Source organism: Nannobrachium achirus (assembly GCF_963921795.1).
Source record: "Nannobrachium achirus genome assembly, chromosome: 10".
NCBI lineage: Eukaryota > Metazoa > Chordata > Actinopteri > Myctophiformes > Myctophidae > Nannobrachium > Nannobrachium achirus.
This window is the reverse complement of record NC_137819.1, coordinates 44,560,414-44,579,602: the sequence shown is the minus strand read 5'-3', so window position 1 is coordinate 44,579,602 and position 19,189 is coordinate 44,560,414. Positions and strand designations below refer to the sequence as shown.

The window sequence follows — 19,189 nt, the reverse complement described above, 5'->3', positions numbered from 1 at the left end:
ACTCTGCCATACTTTTGCCTGGCAACGTGATTTCAACTTTAAAACGCTCACACGACTTGGCCTTTTTTCCACAACATTTTAAAATAGCTCAAAGATCCGATCTACAGCGTGTCGATTGGCTATTTTCACTTTTTTAATGTTTTTCAAAATACTCCAAAATGGCTAAAATGTTTAGGCATAAGGCAAGATAGGGCCCATAGGCAATTAGTTACTAAATGCTACAATTTATGTGATGAAGCCTCCAACATCCACAGCACAAAGTTCTTGCTCGATCGCTCGCTCATTCTCTCTCCCTCTTTCTCTCTGCATTGGGCAGTTGCGAGAACATCTCGCGAAGGGTCAGAGGACCCTAGCAGGGGAGGGCATGTCTCAGATCGTACGGAGTCTCCTGGAGCTCTTGCAGAGGAGGAGCTACTACAGCGGCGACCTTCTCTTCTCCACGGAGATTCTGCGAAATGTGACGGACACCTTCAAAAGAGCAACCTACATCCCAGCTCCCGACGACGTGCAGGTAGGGTTGAGCCGCGGGAAGAGGCCGTGAGCAAGCACAAAAGCATGGACATATCGATGGCTGAGACATGAAAGTATTGTTGCTCCCAAATGCAATTTTACTAGGTAACGTTTCGAGCCACCATGGCTCATCCTCAGTCAGACCCATGGTCTGCATTTGGGAGCAGCAATTATGGTGTGCAGATTTTGCCCTGCAGGGCAACCAGACTTATTATTCCATCCATCCATCTTTCCATCTTTCTTTCCCCCCCTAGATTGATCCTGCAGCTCCCAGTAGGTCTGGGATATGCGTGTCTTTTAGTTGTTTATCAGCTTCTCTCTCATACTGAGACATGAAAATATACATGTACACACAGACACACACTCACACGCGACCAGGGATTTGAGAGACACATTGGTAAATAATGTCATGGCTACCACAGTCTGTTCAGTGGTTTCTACCACTGCTATAATCTTGTGACACTTTTGGGTCCAGTGGTGTTATTGAATGTGTACCAGCCTGCTGCCGGCGAGCACTCACTGTACCGTGTCTCCATCTGCTCTCTCTTCAGAAATATTTCCAGGTAGTCAGCCTTATGTTGGACATTGAAAATCTGGAGAAATGGGAGGACGCTCACCAAGTAAGTCTCTCTGTTCAAGGCTTTGTGGTGTATTTTGTGTGTTTGTGTGCGTGCGCTTCCTCGTGTGTACTAGTGTGGTGTATGCGTGACTCTGTTATTGTCGTTGTCGGCTGGAAGCCTTAATTGTATGTCCAAAACCTTATTTTTTTGTTATTTAAAAAAACTATTTAAAATAGTGAAAATAGCCGATCTACAAGCTCACAACGCCTCACAATGCGAGGCGCTGTGTGCTTGTAGATCTGCTATTTTCACTACTTTTGTGCGACACTTTTGTATGATGTATAGGGCTTTAATTTACAACAAAAACATACAAATTTGAATGAAACTTGCAGATGCAAGGTTTCTGCCCGACAGCGACGCTTTGCTCCAATGGGTGTGATGGAGCAGCCTTTAAGTTGTGAATGTGCATCTGTTTAAAACACATAATACCTACCGATAAATAATAAAGAAAATGTTAAATACAGTACACTTTGTATGTGCACAAACGCGGTGTGTTTGAATGACCCAGCTTCATACCCTAGGGGTAACATGCATTTACTTGCCATCTGGACACAATGAACAACAACGTGAACAATCCTCACCACACACCTTGTTGCCTTATGAGAGACTGGCTAATGCCATGCCAGTGTTACTTTTTTCAGCAAATTTTGATTTAGTCTTAGTCTTTTGAATAACTCACCATTTAGTCTTAGTCCTGTCTTAGCCCTCTGAAATAGTTTTTGTCTGGTCTTAGTCGACTAAATATCAAAACATTTCAGTCTTAGTCTTAGTCTATTAGTCTTCATCTTTTAGAATATGTTAGAACAAGTCATTGTCTTCCACACTGCCTGTTACTTGGTCAAAATAAACCATACATAAAAGATGTATTTGGCTTTAATTTCATTGCAGCAACATGCCAGTGTTAATTTTTACAGCCATTAGACTTAGACTTAGATTTAGTCTTAGTCTTTTTTTTAATAACACAAATAATAGTCTAAAGCCCTTTGCACACAGGACAGTTGCGTTTTTTTCGTTTGCGGCATGAATAAAACGCATTGGATTTGGTGTGCAAGGCTGTGCGGAATCGGCGCTGCGGATCCAAAAAGGAGTCATAAAAGGAGCGATGAGTTTTTTACCGCATGCGACAAGACGCACGAATCTAACTGGTTTCGATCGAGAAAAAAACGCACAGCGGCAGCCACTCGTCGCACGGCTAATTCGGAGCCGGAGTGCATGAGGTCATAGAGAATCATTGTTTTCTTTTCAAAAAATTATATTGTCCGTTTTATCCGTGCGGTTAAACGCGCCTGTGTGCAAAGGGCTTTAGTCTTCTGAAATAGTTTTAGCCTAGTCTAGTCTTATCGACAAAATATCAAAATCTTGTGGTCTTTTAGTCTTAGACTTAGTCGACATGTCTGTCGCCATGCACCAAATATTAACATTTCACTGATGTGAGGCGATGGGGTCCATCAAACACTAACTGAGCATTTCTCTCCTCTCCTCTTCTCTCTCTCTCTCTCTCTCCACTCATCCCCTTTCCTCCTTTTCCTCCCTCCCTCCCTCCCTCCCTCCATCCTCGGCCGTCGCTCCCAGGTCACTCCCGGGGCAGCCTTGCTGATGAGGATCCTGGAGGATTTCATCCACCTCATCGGAGAGGCTCAGAAGCCATTCCAGAGTTTCCTGGTGGTTACAAACAACCTCAGTACGTGTCACTCAACTCTCCTCTCTCCCACGCACTTGAGAAGGTGTCCCCACAGGGTAGCGAGGACAGGATGCGGCGTTGGAGCCGGATAGAATGTCCCCACTGCCAGCATCGTTTAATGACATGTTATTCTGAGCTCTCCCAACTCGAGACGTGCAGCGACTGATTTCGTCGTTGTCGGGTGGAAACCTTGTATGTCCAAAACCTTTTTTTTTTTTGTTATTATAAAAAAATAAAGATTTAAAATAGTGTAAATAGCCGATCTACAAGCACACACCTCCTCGAGGCGTTGTGTGTGCTTGTAGATCTGCTATTTTCACAACCTTTGTGCGACACTTTTGTATGATGAAGTAGGGCTTTAATTCACCAAAAACAAACACATTAGAAACTTGGAGATACAAGGTTTCTGCCCGACAGTGACAAATTTTACTTTGCCACAAGACCGCATCCTGTGCCGAACATTGCCGATCTACAAGCTCACAACCGGATGTTATTTGTAGGCTAAAACTATGGCGACAAATGTTCATCGGCTACCTTTTTTCACTTACGAAAGCTAAATAAAATCATGGGTGCACGGCTGTGCACGGGTGTCACAGACCAAAAATAGATCATCTATTTTCGGCATGCAGCTAATAGTAAAACCCAGCCATTTCAATGCCATCGCAGCCCACCAAAAAACATTTTTAGTTGGCTAAATCAACTGTAGATTTAGTCCCCTGAATTCTTATGATATTTAGTCAACTGAAACTTGGCTAAAAGTAACATTTCAGGTGACTCAAATTATGACTAAAACTAAACAGAATTGTATTCAAAAGACTTTGACTGAAACTAAATTTGCTGTCAAAATCAACACTACTCACAAGGTGTCAGTGGCCCGGGACACCGTCATACTCCAGACTAGTAATTAGGCATTAGTATCAGGCCTGCCAAAGAGCTCCCGATGGGGGTACATCCTGCCACCTCACACTCCTGATAGAACCTGTCAGATGTAATTAAATTACTTAACAATTCATTAACGCCATGCTTGTCATTTTTAGAAAATTGGAATCATGGGGATCAGCTAATTTGGGGATAGGCCGGTCACTTTGAACCATCCTTGTTGATTTACTACTTTTCTTTTCTTTTTTCTTTTCTTTTTTTTTTTTGGTAAAGGCTTGAACTGTCAATACACCTCATCCCTGGCACCCTAGAGATGGGAATTATGGTTCTTTTAAGTGAACTGGATCTCTGGGATCCGTTCCTTTCAAAGAGCGACTGGCTCATTTTAGTTACTAGTTACTGTAGTTACTTTGTAGATTATGATTACAAATCTATATTCATTTCTGCCATATAGGCTATACATTTCTGCCATTTGAAAATAGCCGATCTACAAGCTCACAATGTGTTGCATTGCGACCCATTGTGAGCTTGTAGATCTGCTATTTTTTTCTACATTGTATTCATTGGAAAACCTGTGAAATGGGACATTCTGCATAATGACTACTTTACACATCTACATTTTACTTTTACTTATAACAGTATTTCTACATTGAAGTATTGATACTTTTACTTAAGTAAAAAAAAAAAAAAAAAAAAGGAAGGTTCACAATACTCGATTCGTTCTCGAACGTCCCACCTCTACAACACATGGCACTCATCCACCGTGTCGGCCCTCAATCAGATTGAACCGCTGTTTGTTTTTGGTTTTCAACGCGCCATATCTCCGAACCAATGTTCTTTGCTCAGCCACTATTTACGGTTGGTTCTTAGCTGTCCCCGCTATCTCGTGTTTGTCTATATAGTGATAACCATCCAACGTGAGCCGGTGTCTGCGGTCTCCAGCGATATCAACTTCCCCATGAAGGGCCGGAGAGGGATGAAGGACTGGGTGAGAACAGCGGAGGACAAGCTCTGCATCCCTAAAGAGGTCTTCACCGCCCCCACCGAAGGTATGGCAACGGGAACATTGTCCTTAGCCATGGCTCAGACTCCCAGGGGTGTTTTTTGTACGTTCTTTGATAGATGCGATGTCTCCCTGTGGGACGATGATGTTTTATTTCACACGCATTTGACTTTAAGATTTTCTATATAGTGTTGCTAGTAGTGCTCTCTTTTACAATTGCTTTTGGAGCATGGTGCTGCGTGTGTGTGTGTGTGTGTGTGTGTGTGTGTGTGTGTGTGTGTGTGTGTGTGTGTGTGTGTGTGTGTGTGTGTGTGTGTGTGTGTGTGTGTGTGTGTGTGTGTGTGTGTGTGTGTGTGTGTGTGTGTGTGTGTGTGTGTGTGTGTGTGTGTGTGTGGGGACAGGTTTATATTACTTTGTGAGGACCAAATGTCCCCACAAGTATAGTAGAATTGGAGAAATAGACATTGTGGGGACCATATAGTAGGTCCCCACAATGGTTAGGGATAGAGGTTAGGGTAAGGCCACAGGAAATGAATGGAAGTCTATGTAATGTCCCCACAAACTATGAAAACTAAGCGTGTGTGTGGGTGTGCGCGCGCGCGTGTGTGAGTGACTGAGTGTAGACTTGCAAAACCACTATGCACGCTGCCAGTTGGTCACAGAAGTACCTCCGTCCTCCACTGATTTCTTTCCACTTATGTTTTATATTGTATAAAATATTGGCCATAACTTTAATTTTATAATGGAAGTCAATAATGGGACTGTGATCACACAAGACTTGTGCGAAATGTTTAATCATACATTGATATCTACTGTATATAGATATGTCATAGATTACTAGTTTACATAGTTTTCAAAGTGGGTGTCGCAGGATCATTTGATAAAATGTGGAATTTATGTGGACAAAATATGTAATATCATTTAAAACTTGGAAGTTATTTTTAGTCGGTTCTAACCAAAATGGCTATTATCTCAGCGTTTTCCTCACAACATAATCGCTAAACTATGCCATGCATATAAGGTGCTGGTAGTGAAAATAATGAATATAATGTAGGTGTGCCTTGGATGAAAAGAATATTTATAGGGGTTCCCTGGTCTATAGATGCCTGATGTGACAGGCTGTTCAGAGTCTGTGATCTCCATGAAGTCATGTCACATGTTTTCAGCCTCACACACAGCTCCTTTTGAAAGCACTTCTCTTCATCACATACAGTATCGACATTCTAGAGCAATAACCATTCTCTCTCCCCCTCTCTGTGTTTGTTATCCCATTGTATGTATTTCTATGGTTACTTTTCATCCCATAGCAGTCTACTGTATACGCACACCTTTTCTCATCTCACACCGGCATCGCTCCATCCCACTCAACATCCTCTTCATCCAAGGTCACAACATTTGTTGCACTGAGAGAGTATATCACTGCCACAGTCTTGTCAGTCCAGACCAAAATGCTAGAAGGCCAGACAGTCTCAAGTAGAGGCATTATTCTTCCATAAGTGAAGTAGTATCTTTCAGACATGGAAACGGTTAGAAATATGTTGCTTTTAGCCACTCTGGGATGTTGACCGTTGCTATAGACTTATTGCACTGCTTTATGGTTATGCTGCCTCATGGTCAAGAGCAGCCAAGAATCAGATAAAGTGATCGTTTCAATCCAGTAGAAGAGGAACTAAAAGATGGTTAGCTACAAGAATCCTACTGTCCATCTGGGCATATCCTAATAGGCAAACATTCAGGACAATTATGAGATCTACAAGATCGTCTTGTGACGCATTTAGAGTTTTAGATCTGTTATTTTTGGCAAAAAACAACAACATTTTGTTTGGAGGGGGAAAAGGAGGGGAACGAGTATAGACCCTTGGGGGACCTCGGTCAACCATGTACATTATAGGGTTTAAGCGGTTACTACAAAAGCCTTAAAACGAAAGCTCGAACAGCTACAAAGACAAACAGAGGTACCAAAAAGAGCAAAGAGAAAGTGGCTTACATGAGATAAGAGTATTACTGTGGCAGAGGCCGCTGCCACAGCAAAGGTTGGTGGCTGACAGGAAATTAAGCTAGCTGACTTCCTGTCTCGCTCTCCATCCTCGGGTGCCAATTAGTGTTCAAGAAGGCTCCAGACAGGGCTGAGGCTGACCCATGTCAAGACATAACATCCTGTCACCTCATATCGCCTCACCAAAAAGCCTGCTTGAACCATACTTTCCTTTCTTCTCCTCCTCTTCTCAACTTATCGCCCTTCACAGGCGTGGAAGGAGGGCGGCGCACGTAGCCCTATACGAAAAGTGCAAAAAGTCAGACCAAAAGCCAGTTCATAAATCATGCAGTTACTACTTTAAGAGCATAACACGAGCTCTCTCATAATCTTCAAATACCACAGTTCACCTAGATGTCAGAGCTGAGATTAGCCTGTAAATATAATGAAAATAATGCATGAATCAATGTTTGTGACTGGGACTCACTGATACAATCATGCTGTAACCTCAAAAGACAGAGCCTCCTTCTTCGTCACGTCAAATCCAAATAAAAAGAAAGAAACACGTTTTTTAAAGGAAATATTCCTCTACGGGTAGGCCTACATGGGGCACACACGCACGCACATGTTTTTAACTACATCTACATTTACCGTATTTAGTTGTGCATAGGAGATGCACTGCAGCATTATGCCAGTGTGATGACAGTTAACAGCAAGGAGATTTATTGTGGACATAATTGTATGTTTGGATATAATTTTTTTTCTTGTTCCATTATATATCTCCGAGTTATGTAGGGACAATAACAATGGAACAGCAACAATAGTCTCCCTCTTCCATTGTGACATCGGCCAGCCACCGAGATGCCTGCCTCTCTCCACACACAAAAGGGTGTTTTTTTTCTCACCTTCAGTGATGAACCTATTCACATGAGTTCTGGGATAGGAGTCCGGCTGGAGACTCCCGAAGACAAAGCTTCTTTTGTTACATTTGATTGCTCTGCTTATATTCTAAAACAATGGCAAGAGCAGCTGTTCGTGTTTTAAAGCTTCAGTCTGATTAAGGAAGGATTGTTGTCCAATGTCCATCTATTGAACTAAAACAAGCAATGGGATCCCTCCCAGCTTGTGCTAATGGTGATGAGTTGGTGTAAAAATCACCTGTTTGGCGTGATGGCACGCCCCTTTCTCGTCTGTTTTCTTTTGATTGGCCCCACAGCAGCTCCGATGTGTTTTTTAATAATTTCAGTATTCAAATGGAACATTGGTGGAATGAAGCCAACATTATTAGTACATTGGTTAACGTATTAACTAAAATTATGAATTCAAAACGTTGCATAGCACATTTTCCAAAGGTAGATAAAGGAAATACTTAAAACTTTGAAGCCTGTTTTCACTGAACCCATTCTTCAATAAGCATAATAATCTAAGCGAGTGATCTCATTTTGTAGCATTGATCCTCTACATAGTGATATTCAACTGGCGGCCCACGGGCCAAATTCGGCCCGTGGGGAGTTTTCTTGTGGCCCTGGAACACACTCCAATTCCATATTACAAATAAATTATAATAATCTTGGATGCTTGGTTGTAAAGGATGTGCATTTTAAATGTTTTTCATTATTTCAACCAAAACCCATTCATGGTTAATAATTAAGAGATAGTACAACATGATGATGTTATGTGCTATTATAGATAGATAGATAGGTCCTATAGGATGATAGAGAGAGAGAGAGCGCAATGAACCATCAGTTGGGAGTTGGAGCATCATGATAGTGATTGGAGTCCACTCAAAACTCAGAAATGGGTAGCTACAAATTGAGGGAGATGGCTTGTAATGGATGAACTGCACTTAAAACTCATATACGGTTTCTGATTAGACCATTAACTTTTCTTTTTTGTTGTGTGGCCCCCGACTTTAAGTAATTTTACAATTGCGGCCCCCTGCCTAACCTAGTTGAATACCCCTGCTCTACACCATTACTGCATATGATTCGGCCACAAGTATGTAAAACGTACAACAATAGTCAGCTTAACTGAGTCTTATTCATAAATCTACCTGCTGGAAGTTAGATTTTAGAGCTGTTACAATGCTGGCAGTTACTAAAGAGGAGGAGAGGCTGATTTAAAAGCAATGTTTTGACTATATATATATATATATATATATATATATATATATAAATATGAGAATATATATATACCGTTGTTGTGACCTACACATCTTGCTCTGTGGAAATGGCTTATATTATTATTTTTTTCTGCCTTTTAGTTGCAGTAGTGGTAAGATTTGTTTCATGGCTTAAAGCCACACTGGCTACGCTACGTTAGCGGTCAGACCTGGACGGCCTCTAAAAGTGAGTCCTCATAATGGGGTGAAGAGAACAGCTAAAAAGAATACTGAAGCAGTGGGCTGAATTGTCCCAAAATATCGAACAGCTGTTGGCAAAGTCAAGGAGACAGGTGGTTCAACAGTTCGTTTGCAAAGCTCTTCACCACATCGTTGGCTGTTAACCGGTTGTTATTGTGTTTTTGCTTGGATGTAAATGTCTTGCCAGCTCCTCCTTTTTTTTCAGATTCCGCTTTGAACACTCCAGCTGTCTGCAGCCGCATGCCCATACCAGAAACTGAGCTGTCTGCAGCCACATGCCCATACCAGAAACTGAGCTGTCTGCAGCCACATGCCCATACCAGAAACTGCACATGAATAGCTCTAAAAGGCTATAAAAGAACTTTCATGCACCTGGGAGCTCATGAGAACCAATTTTACCACGTGACAGCCGCAAGCCCTTGTCTGGAATGCACATCAAAGCAGTGTTGTTTTTGACAGCAAATTTTGATTTAGTTTTAGTCATAGTCTTTTGAATACAATGTCATTTAGTTTTAGTCATAATCACCTGAATGTTAGTCGACTAAATATCATAAGATTTTAGGCGACTAAATCTACGGATGATTTTGTCGACTAAAATGTATTTTGGCAGGCCTTGATGGCATCATAATGACTGATTCATTTTACACTTGGTTGTGTGCTGAAAATAGCAGATCTACAAGCTCACAACGCGTCGCGCTGCGACGCGTTGTGAGCTTGTAGATCGGCTATTTTCAGCACGCAACACCTGAGAGCAACCAAACATGAAATGACTCTCTTCTCCACTAGTCCCTCCCTAACGTTTTAGTCTAGTTTTTATTTTGTTGACGAAATTGTCAATATATTTAGTCATAGTTTTTAGTCATCATAGCTTAGTTTTTGTTTAGTTTTTATTTAGTTTTCGTCAGAGAAAAACACACAGTCGACAAACATTTTTCGTCATAGTTTTAGTCGACGAAATCAACACTGCATCAAAGTCCGTGATTGCAGACATTGACGTTGGGACACTCTGTGCCCAGAATAGGAAGGTCCCCTTTTTTCGGGGGGGAAAAAAGACCCATCCCTTCTAGTAGGCTGGTTGCATATCTGTTCTCATTGTTCTCCTCCCACATTGTCCTTGTTTTGTAGCTGTCTTCCTTCTCTTTCAGAGTTCTTGGGTATTGGGATGTGAATTAATTAGAAAATGCGCTGTTAATACGCTGTTATTGATGTAATAATGCTATTATGAGGATACATTTATTTCCTTTATTGTGATTTTGTTTAACTAAAGACAACAGCAAATTAATCTTGAGTTGGAAGCAACCGTTTTAAATCAAGCGATCCCTGGGGAAGCATTCCTGAATCTGATACAGAGCCATGCAGAGTCAAAGTGTGTGGGACAACACAGGGTGTTGACTATAAAGCAAATGTTCTCTGTTATGCCATTGTTAATTATCTCTATATTTCCTTAATGTAGTTGTATCCAGACAGATTCTAATCTAATAGACCTATTATACACAATATCGAATTAGTCATGTTCGTGCTGGCAAAATTACAGGTTTGTGACCAAAACCAAGCACCACATGTCTTGGCTTCTGTAGCAGTTTGCCTGCCACATGTCACCTCTGTGGCTTGGCTGGGGCTTCTCCGACACACAGGTACATGGTACAGACATGTTTATTGAAGATTGGGCAAGATAGAGCAAATGGAAACATGCTGTCACGATAGAGGCTCTGTCCTTAGTGTGTCCGGGAATGGCTGATTTATCATGTGTGCATCGATTGGATCGATACACGACAAGCGCGCAGTGACCACTAACAGGACACATCTCAACACCAAACTCACGCAGGGGAGAATCCCCCAATCCCCAAGCAAAACAGAAGTGAGCGGTGCCTTTTATGAGAAATGAGAAATGTCATAGCTTGTCCGCGTCCGTGTAGACGTGTGTGTACACATTTTTACAGTCTATGGGTTGGTTCCCTTGACACATCACTGTGACATCACAGGTGGTATCACAGGTGACATCACCTACAGTATGTAAAAGTCCATGTATGGGTATTCCCCAGAATCCCTTTTATGCCCATATATGAAGATTCCTGATGTCATCGATATATATCACTGGCCAGATGGCCAAGACATGGCCCATATCTGTGTGGCTGGTTCAGATAGGGATCTATGTATGGGCATAAAATATATTGTATTTTGTGATGTCATGGGAACCACTCTAACAGAATCCCTTTTATGCCCATATATGGAGATCCCTGATGTCATCAATATAGCCCATATCTAACAGGACTCCATATGGGAATTCACATATATGGAGGAAGACAGCCCATATCTGTGTAGCCGGTTCAGACAGGGATCTCCATGTATGGGCATAAAAGGGATGTACCATTATAGTCGTTGTTGGGTGGAAACCTTGAGTCCAAAACTCTTCGTTTTGCATTTATCATTTTAAAAATGATTTAAACTAGTGAAAACAGCCGATCTACAAGCACTTGGTGCGAGGCGTTGCGTGCTTGTAGATCGGCTGTTTTCACTACTTTTGTGCGACAGCCTTGTATGATGAAGCAGGGCCTTACTTAGCGAAAAAAAACGCACTAATGTGAAACTTGGAGATACAAGGTTTCTGCCCGACAGTGACGATATACAGTACATGGATCTCCATATATGGGTAACTGGTCCGATATACATCACTGGCCAGATGGCCAAGAATAGGGCGAGGTCGCATGTCGCCCTGAAGCGTCTTACTAGTTAGTTAATTTCTCGCAAAAGGTTGGGAGTCTGGGCATCAGGGCTTGTGCTGTGGCCCCCCCAAGGACGCTGCTGCTCCCCAGATACTTTGGGCAGGTCGCTGGATGGCATGACTGCTGGCTCTGTAGTATGTCCTGTGTTGCTGCTCTCTGCCATGGGTTATTTGCTGGTGTCCTCTGGGGACGCTAGCTGCAGCACTCCCAGGGCTGTTTTCTGGGAAGCCCTTCCGTGTCCCTTCCCAGGTTGTCGGGTCCCTGTCCAGGTGCCAGGGTGGCAGTCTGCCTGCTGCCACCACACACTTCAGTGGCTTTGCAGGGGCTCCTCCCAGCAGACACTGAGATGAGTAGAAAAACACTCATGTGTGTGATGGTACTTTACAAGCCAGAGCAGATGGAAACATGCTGTTGAGACAGTGGCTCTCTCCTGAGTGTGTGTGGGGATGGCTGATTGATCCTGTTGTGCATCGATTAGTCACCATGCAGCAACACCACAGCTTCAGTCACTGTAGTGTGTAAACGCTGGCCGGCACGACTATAGTCAAAATCCACACCTGCATGCACACACACGTGTGCAGGGGCGTCACAAGGGGGGGGAAAGTGGGGCTGAGTTACTAGGGCCCAAGGTGGAGGGGCCTTAATTATTTTATAAATAGCTATTGAAAAATAGCAGATATACCAGCTCACAGGGTGGCAGGGTGCCGCTGTCAGTACCCAGTGCGCGCACACACACACACACACACACACACACACACACACACACACACACACACACACACACACACACACACACACACACACACTGTCCACCTGCAATTGGTTAGCAAAGTCACAGGATCGTTGCAGTCACGTGATTGGTGGATTTTGTTGTCTCCTCCCATCGCGATTGACAAGCAGAGCGTCACTTTATGAACCGACCTCATGTCACAGTGAGTGTGCAGTCAAATATCGAGTTAATATTAAACGCTTTAGATTTTGTACAGCCACATGCACTGCATGCATTCAGCAGTTCAACAGCCCCGCGCGCAAATGCAATAACTCTAACCACATGAACCCCAGCATCCCTATTCTGGACATGTCTTTTTTGAGCGGTGCTCCTGGAAGGAGCTAAGCTCCAACATCTGGCTTTGTCCAGGACGCGAAGCGTGGCCTACATCTGGCCTAGATCTGGCCTACATCTGGCCCACATCTTGGCAGAAAGTTTGTTGAATGCCCAGGGTCACATTGGCCAAGCTTTGCTTAATGAAATTAATTCATAAATAGCACCGCTCACTTCATACTAGGTGTGATTTCTCTTTATTATTCTGGGCAAGTCATAGAGGCAAACTTTAATTGGCTCACAGGCATCGTGCTGCAACGCATTGTGAGCTTTTGGATTGGCTATTTGCAGCCAAGAGATTTGGTGTCGAGGGAAAGAAAGAGGCGACCGAGTATAGACTCTGGGGGGACCCCAGTCATTGAAGTGTATTGGATTCAAGTTGTTAAGATGCTGAGTAAGTAACTTCCCACACTCCCGGCCAAGCGAGGGTCACTCTGTGTGGAAGAAGACACTTAATAGGTCCACTAACACACCCTGTTCCTATTGGCAGTCTGGAGGTTATGGCCTTCAAGTTGATTGCCATCTCTTGTTTGGCTCATTTAACATGTAATGAAAGCCTGTATGAGAAGGACAGCTTAGACTTGAGTAAAGGCGCACATGCTTTCACGGGCACACACACACACACACACACACACACACACACACACACGCACACACACACACACACACACACACGCGCACACACACACACACACACACACACACACACACACACACACACACACACACACACACACACACACACACACAGACGATTGATGGCCTCATGATGTGCTTCACTGAGCAGAGGCAGCGATTGTTTCTCTATTCTCTGGGTGACAAACTCTTCCTCTCCGTCTCCCTTATGCCTAATTTATCCTCTGTCGTACATCGGTGTCCAGTGTCAGAGATAGCCGATGTGTAAGAGTATAAATTAGGCAATATACTCACACATACAGTACACCCAGGAGGTACATTCACTGGCAATGTTACCTTTGCCTAACTTGTACAGCAATTGAGCATTCGTAAAGCATTCGAGCATTCATTCTGTTGAATATCTTTTTTGGCATTCACCTTTTTAATATGGAAAACAGCATACAGCTCCAATAGAAATCCCAATGCAGCCCCTGTATATGCTCTTTGTATGACTTTGCAGTCTGCACATAATCTCCTTTGTAGCCGATCCCGCGAATACTCGTGAAATATTAAAAGGTATCTAGAGTGCCGATGTCGCGGGCTATTTACTGTATATACAGTAAAGCTGGCAATGGCTACATACCGTCCGTTGAAAAGTGCTGGCACGGGTGGAATCGCTGATTCATCATCATCGCGCATCCACGTGCACACAATAGTGATCCCTTAACATGGAAGCCAACGGTCTTTCTCATCTTTAATGTCCATTTTCTCCAAAAAACACTTTTGATGCCAAGGATGGCATTGGATTCTCGCTAAAATAGCAAAAGTATAAAGGGATCCATCTTCCACCCCTGTTTACATTTCGACCACAAGTAACTTCCGGGTGAATCTCCGTCAAGTAGGAATTTGTTTAGTTAGCTCGATCTACTTCCGGCCTTCAAAATAAGAGACTGGCCACGGACGGAGCAGGCGGCCGGCAGCGGCCGGCAGCTTAATCCTTTCATGTCTGGGCATTAAATGAGTTAAGCCGTAGGTCATCGAGTAGCTCAACAGGAAAAGAATGAAGCAGGGAAACAATGGCTGCGTTGCGATTTCTAACAGTATATGGCTGTCACAATTATTACATAATCGTCTAATCGCAATTATTTGACATAATTGTCATGATCGTTTCCGTGTTGAATAATGTTCATATCTTTTTTTTGAATGACAAAAATAGTGGAAATAGCAGATCTACAAGCTCACAACGTGCATCGTGAGCTTGTAGATCGTCTATTTCCACTATCAATGTTATTTTTTTAAGTATAAAGTTGTCAAATGTCAGTCATTTCTTTGTATATTTAGGTTATATGTGTCATATCTACCATGTGCAACTTCAAAGTCTAAAAGCCAAACAGAAATGTAATTGTCAACGACAGAAAACACAATTAAATCGTTAATCGCAATTATTTGAGTGACAATTAATCGTCATGTAAAATGTCATAATCGTGACAGCCCTAACAGCATATGGAACGTAGACGATGATTTCAAACTAAAGTGCTAATGCAAGACCCCCTTCTGACAGATGACGGATTTAAGGCGCATGGCTGTTGACTAGTGATTTTCCATTTAGCCGGCTTACATCTGACCACCAATCATGTCGATGTTTTAACAAGTGCGGGGTGACCAAAACTCTGTTCGTGGAAAATTAAAGTTTCGTGATTGAGTGGTTTTGTGGTATTAATCAGGTCCCACATAATGGCTTTTTGGTGGGTTGGTGCGCGGCGGAGTGGGCCCTCCAGTCCTCCAACTGATTTACCATTCGCCCACAATACAGTGGCTTTCTCATTTGCATGCCTCCGCAGATGGCGTTCAATTAGGATCCATCAAGCTCTTCTCTTCTCTTCTCTTCTCTTCTCTCTTACTTTCTCCCTATTAGATCTTAGTCATTGCATGGGTGCAGTGAGATTTGTGGATGAGTCACCCACTCTCCCCACACCCCCTCCCTCGCCCCCGCCGCCTCGCTTTTCTGCTCCTTTTCTCATTCTAAAAATGGGTAAAGGGAAACGGCACTGAGAGCCGTCTCCCTGCATGAACTCTCTCTCTCTCTCCCATACCTCCGTCCCCTCTCTCTCTCTCCTAGACGGAGTGACATTTACGGGGGCATCACCTCTCGCCGGGGAGCCCTGCTCTTTTAGTGGGTGTGAGAGAGAGGGAGCGACAGGAGTGAAAAATGAGGCAGTCACTAGAGGAGGGCTGTCGATGAACGGGGTGAAAAAGTCAAAAAGTGAGAGGGAGACAACGAAAACCGAGGATGAGAGAGATGGGATGCTAAAAGGCCTGGATGGAGGGTGGGGGGCGAGGGGGCAGTTGAAAAGTAAACAATATCGTCGTTGTCCGATGAAAACCATGTCCAAAACCGTTCGTTTTGCATTTATCATTTTAAAAATGATTTAAACTAGTGAAAACAGCCGATCTACAAGCACACAACTCCTTGCAGTGCGAGGCGTTGTGTGCTTGTAGATCTGCTGTTTTCACTACTTTTGTGTGACGGCCTTGTATGATGAAGCAGGGCTTTACTTTGCGAAAGAACGTACAAATTTGAAACTTGGAGATACGAGGTTTCCACCCGACAACGACGATATGAAGAGAGGAGGAGGAGGGGGGAGGGAGGGGGGGGGGGGTCTTGAGATCGCAGGCATTTCAGGTCAAATACAAATAAACAACGAAATGAGAAGCGCCCGCAGTGCCATGCAGTGATACCATCCAGTTTCATTTTGTTATTCGATGTCTGTAATATCTTGGTTTCAAAAGTGGGACATGGTTTTCAGCGGTATCAGGCTGTGCAGCTAATTCAAGATGATATCGGGTCAGTCACACCAGTGATGGTATCCCGTGGGGACACACACAGATGCAATCAACTTTATCGGAAACTTACTGGACTTGTGAAGGGAGAAAGACGTTGCTTGGACTCGAAAGAGATTAGAAATTATACCCATTTCATGTTTTATTGTCTGTTGTATGATTAACATGAGAAATATATTACTTTGTAAAATGTCTTTAACTTTTTTGGTGGTTTAGTCGTTTGTGTTCAAGTTGATTCCTAGGGCTTGGGAAAGGAGACGAGAGAATCTAATGTGGTCATTAATGTTTTGTTCACCATTGCGACTGTGAATGTTGTTTCTTATAAGCCTGAGCAGGCTGGGCATGAAGTACATGACACAGAAATAAATACAAATCGATCAATCAATCATGTGTGAAACCGGACTTATGGAGCCAGGAGATGTTGATTGCATCCAACTCACTTACTGTAGTTGGCAGTATAGTATAATATAATCACTTTAACCCTATATTAACTTAATAGTCTTACAGTCAAGCAAAAATACATTTCATTGATGGTAAATGGGTTGGTTATTTTGCTTCACCTTGCGATTGATTAATTTCATATGCATGTATCCTATCAAGCCAGGTTAAACATTAAACATTAAACATTTCAGCAACACTGCTTTCATTGCTTTCATCTACGATATCATTTAGATGCCTCAACAGTTTCATTCATTCATTTACTTCAATCCAACGGACTCAAGCTGCCCTTATTATCTGATGATAACTAAACAGTTACAGCTTGTTGAAGTCGTTTTCTAGTTTTCAGCTCTTGGGTGTGTCCAGGTTGTGCTGTTAGATCTAATGGGCTGCTGTGTCTTCTGTCTTTCAGAAACGGAAACTGAATCCGAAGCTACAATTTACTATGTCATCGGAGCCATTCTATACAGGACTCTGGGAGTCATCTTGCCTGCACCAGTGTGAGTACTTCCCTCATGACTATGCATTCACTCTTTTGTTGTTTTCACCCTGACCTTGAACAATTAGAATCTCATCATTTTGTCGTTGTCGGGTGGAAACCTTGTATGTCCAAAACCGTTATCATTTAAAAAACTGAACTAAACTAGTGAAAACAGCCGATCTACAAGCACACAACGCCTCGCACCGTGACGCGTTTTGTGCTTGTAGATCTGCTGTTTTCACCACTTTTGTGCGACGGCCTTGTATGATGAAGCAGGGCTTTACTTCGCGAAAAAACGTACACTTGGAGATACGAGGTGTCTGCCCGACAGTGACGATTTGCTGCATGTCGGCCGTTTTGTCAACACCAATATCCTCCATTGTTTTGTCTCACTTTTATTCTCTCATTTTTCATTTTCCCATTCTCACAGACTTTGTCCCTGTGCTATTTTCTCACTCCCATATTGCCTCTATCTCATTACAACTCCTAATTCTCCCTTTGCCCTCATGCCTATCTTCCTTGCCTTTTTTCCTCTCACCTTTTTCTCTCTCTCTCAGCCCAATTTTGCTTTTCTTCTGTCAGCTAACAGCCCTGCGTGTCCGAAAAAGTGAAATGTATTTTCTGGAACTTTGAAATGTACTTTAGTTTATTTTTTTTATTTTATTTGAGCTGTGCTAACCGCTCCTATATCGGCTTTGTGTGTATGTCCATATGTCCGTCCGTATGTCCGGCAAAGCCTGGCATTGGCCAAGCTTTGCGGGACGTTTTTGCATGTACCGTATGTACACCCAGCAAACACGGACAGGACCTCTCGATTGGGGCCAGATCACAGCCCATATGGGGATGATCTTGACGTCATTACCAGGACGTCATATGGACTTTCTTGTTTGACAGGATTTATGTTGGTTGAGATCAGGTGATATTCTAGGCCAGATAAATATCATAACTAGTTAGATATGTCCCAGAATATAACCTTATATGCTCATATTTCAACTATCATTACAAACACTAGAAGCTTCTAGTCGGCGCCCTGGCTAACACGGGAACAATGTAAATAGGGAATGAATGCCCTGCCCTTTAATGCAAACCCCATTATACCTGTTGTCATAGGATCTGTTTTGACCATCCGTTTGCGTGTGTCCATTTATGCCCATATATGGAGATATCTGTCTGTCTGCGTCCATTTTATGCCCATATATGGAGATCTCTGTAGGACCCGTATTGACCATCTGTTTGCCTGTGTCCATTTATGCTTATATATGGAGATATCTGTATCTGTCTGTCTGCATCCATTTTATGCCCATCCCATGTCTGTCCCGTGCATGCAGAATTGAGGATTGGTCAAGCTTCACATGACAATTTGGCCCTCCGGACAAAATCATTCATTCATTCAGAATTCATGAAAATATAGAACTAAAGCATACAAAGTATTGATCTAGAAGATAGAATGTATAGATCTAGAACACAGATTTCAGAGCTCTAGATCACATAGAATAAGATTTTTACACAGTGGTTGGTGAATGTGTACATGAATGAATAAAGGAGCGTTTTCCTCACCTAAAGAATATGTGACAACGATATTGTTGTTTTTTTCTTAGCCTTGACCCTGTAATCCAGGTCAGTGCTCTTGCCTCTGGCTGAGCATGTCTCTGTTCTGTGGGGTCCTCCCCTACTCAGCTGAGTGAAGTCCAAAGCTCTCTGATTTATGGGCTGACTTTGGCTTTCCTTCTCTGTCTCATTACTCAAAATATAGTTTTATTCCCTTTCCTTTTTGATATACTACAGTATCTATATATTCCAGGAATCTCCTTCTGTATTTCTGTCCTTGGCATATCTCAGAAACAGTTCATCCACTGTACACTTGGCGGGTGTATTGCTGTGGAACTCAAGGAATTGCAGTGTCAAGTGTGAAGTGATCGGATGAGTGGTTTTCCAGAACTGGCCCACACTGAACCGACA

General features: G+C 42.9%; 1 protein-coding gene across 1 annotated transcript in view; it reads left to right on the top strand.

Moving 5' to 3' along the window:
- adgrb2 (adhesion G protein-coupled receptor B2) overlaps positions 1-19,189 on the top strand; it is a 356,837-nt gene that overhangs the window by 183,136 nt on the left and 154,512 nt on the right. The window contains exons 10-14 of the mRNA XM_080734701.1: positions 317-511; positions 1,062-1,130; positions 2,703-2,811; positions 4,593-4,739; positions 17,162-17,249. Coding sequence (XP_080590827.1) covers positions 317-511; positions 1,062-1,130; positions 2,703-2,811; positions 4,593-4,739; positions 17,162-17,249 — 608 coding nt within the window. The remainder of the gene's footprint in view (positions 1-316; positions 512-1,061; positions 1,131-2,702; positions 2,812-4,592; positions 4,740-17,161; positions 17,250-19,189) is intronic.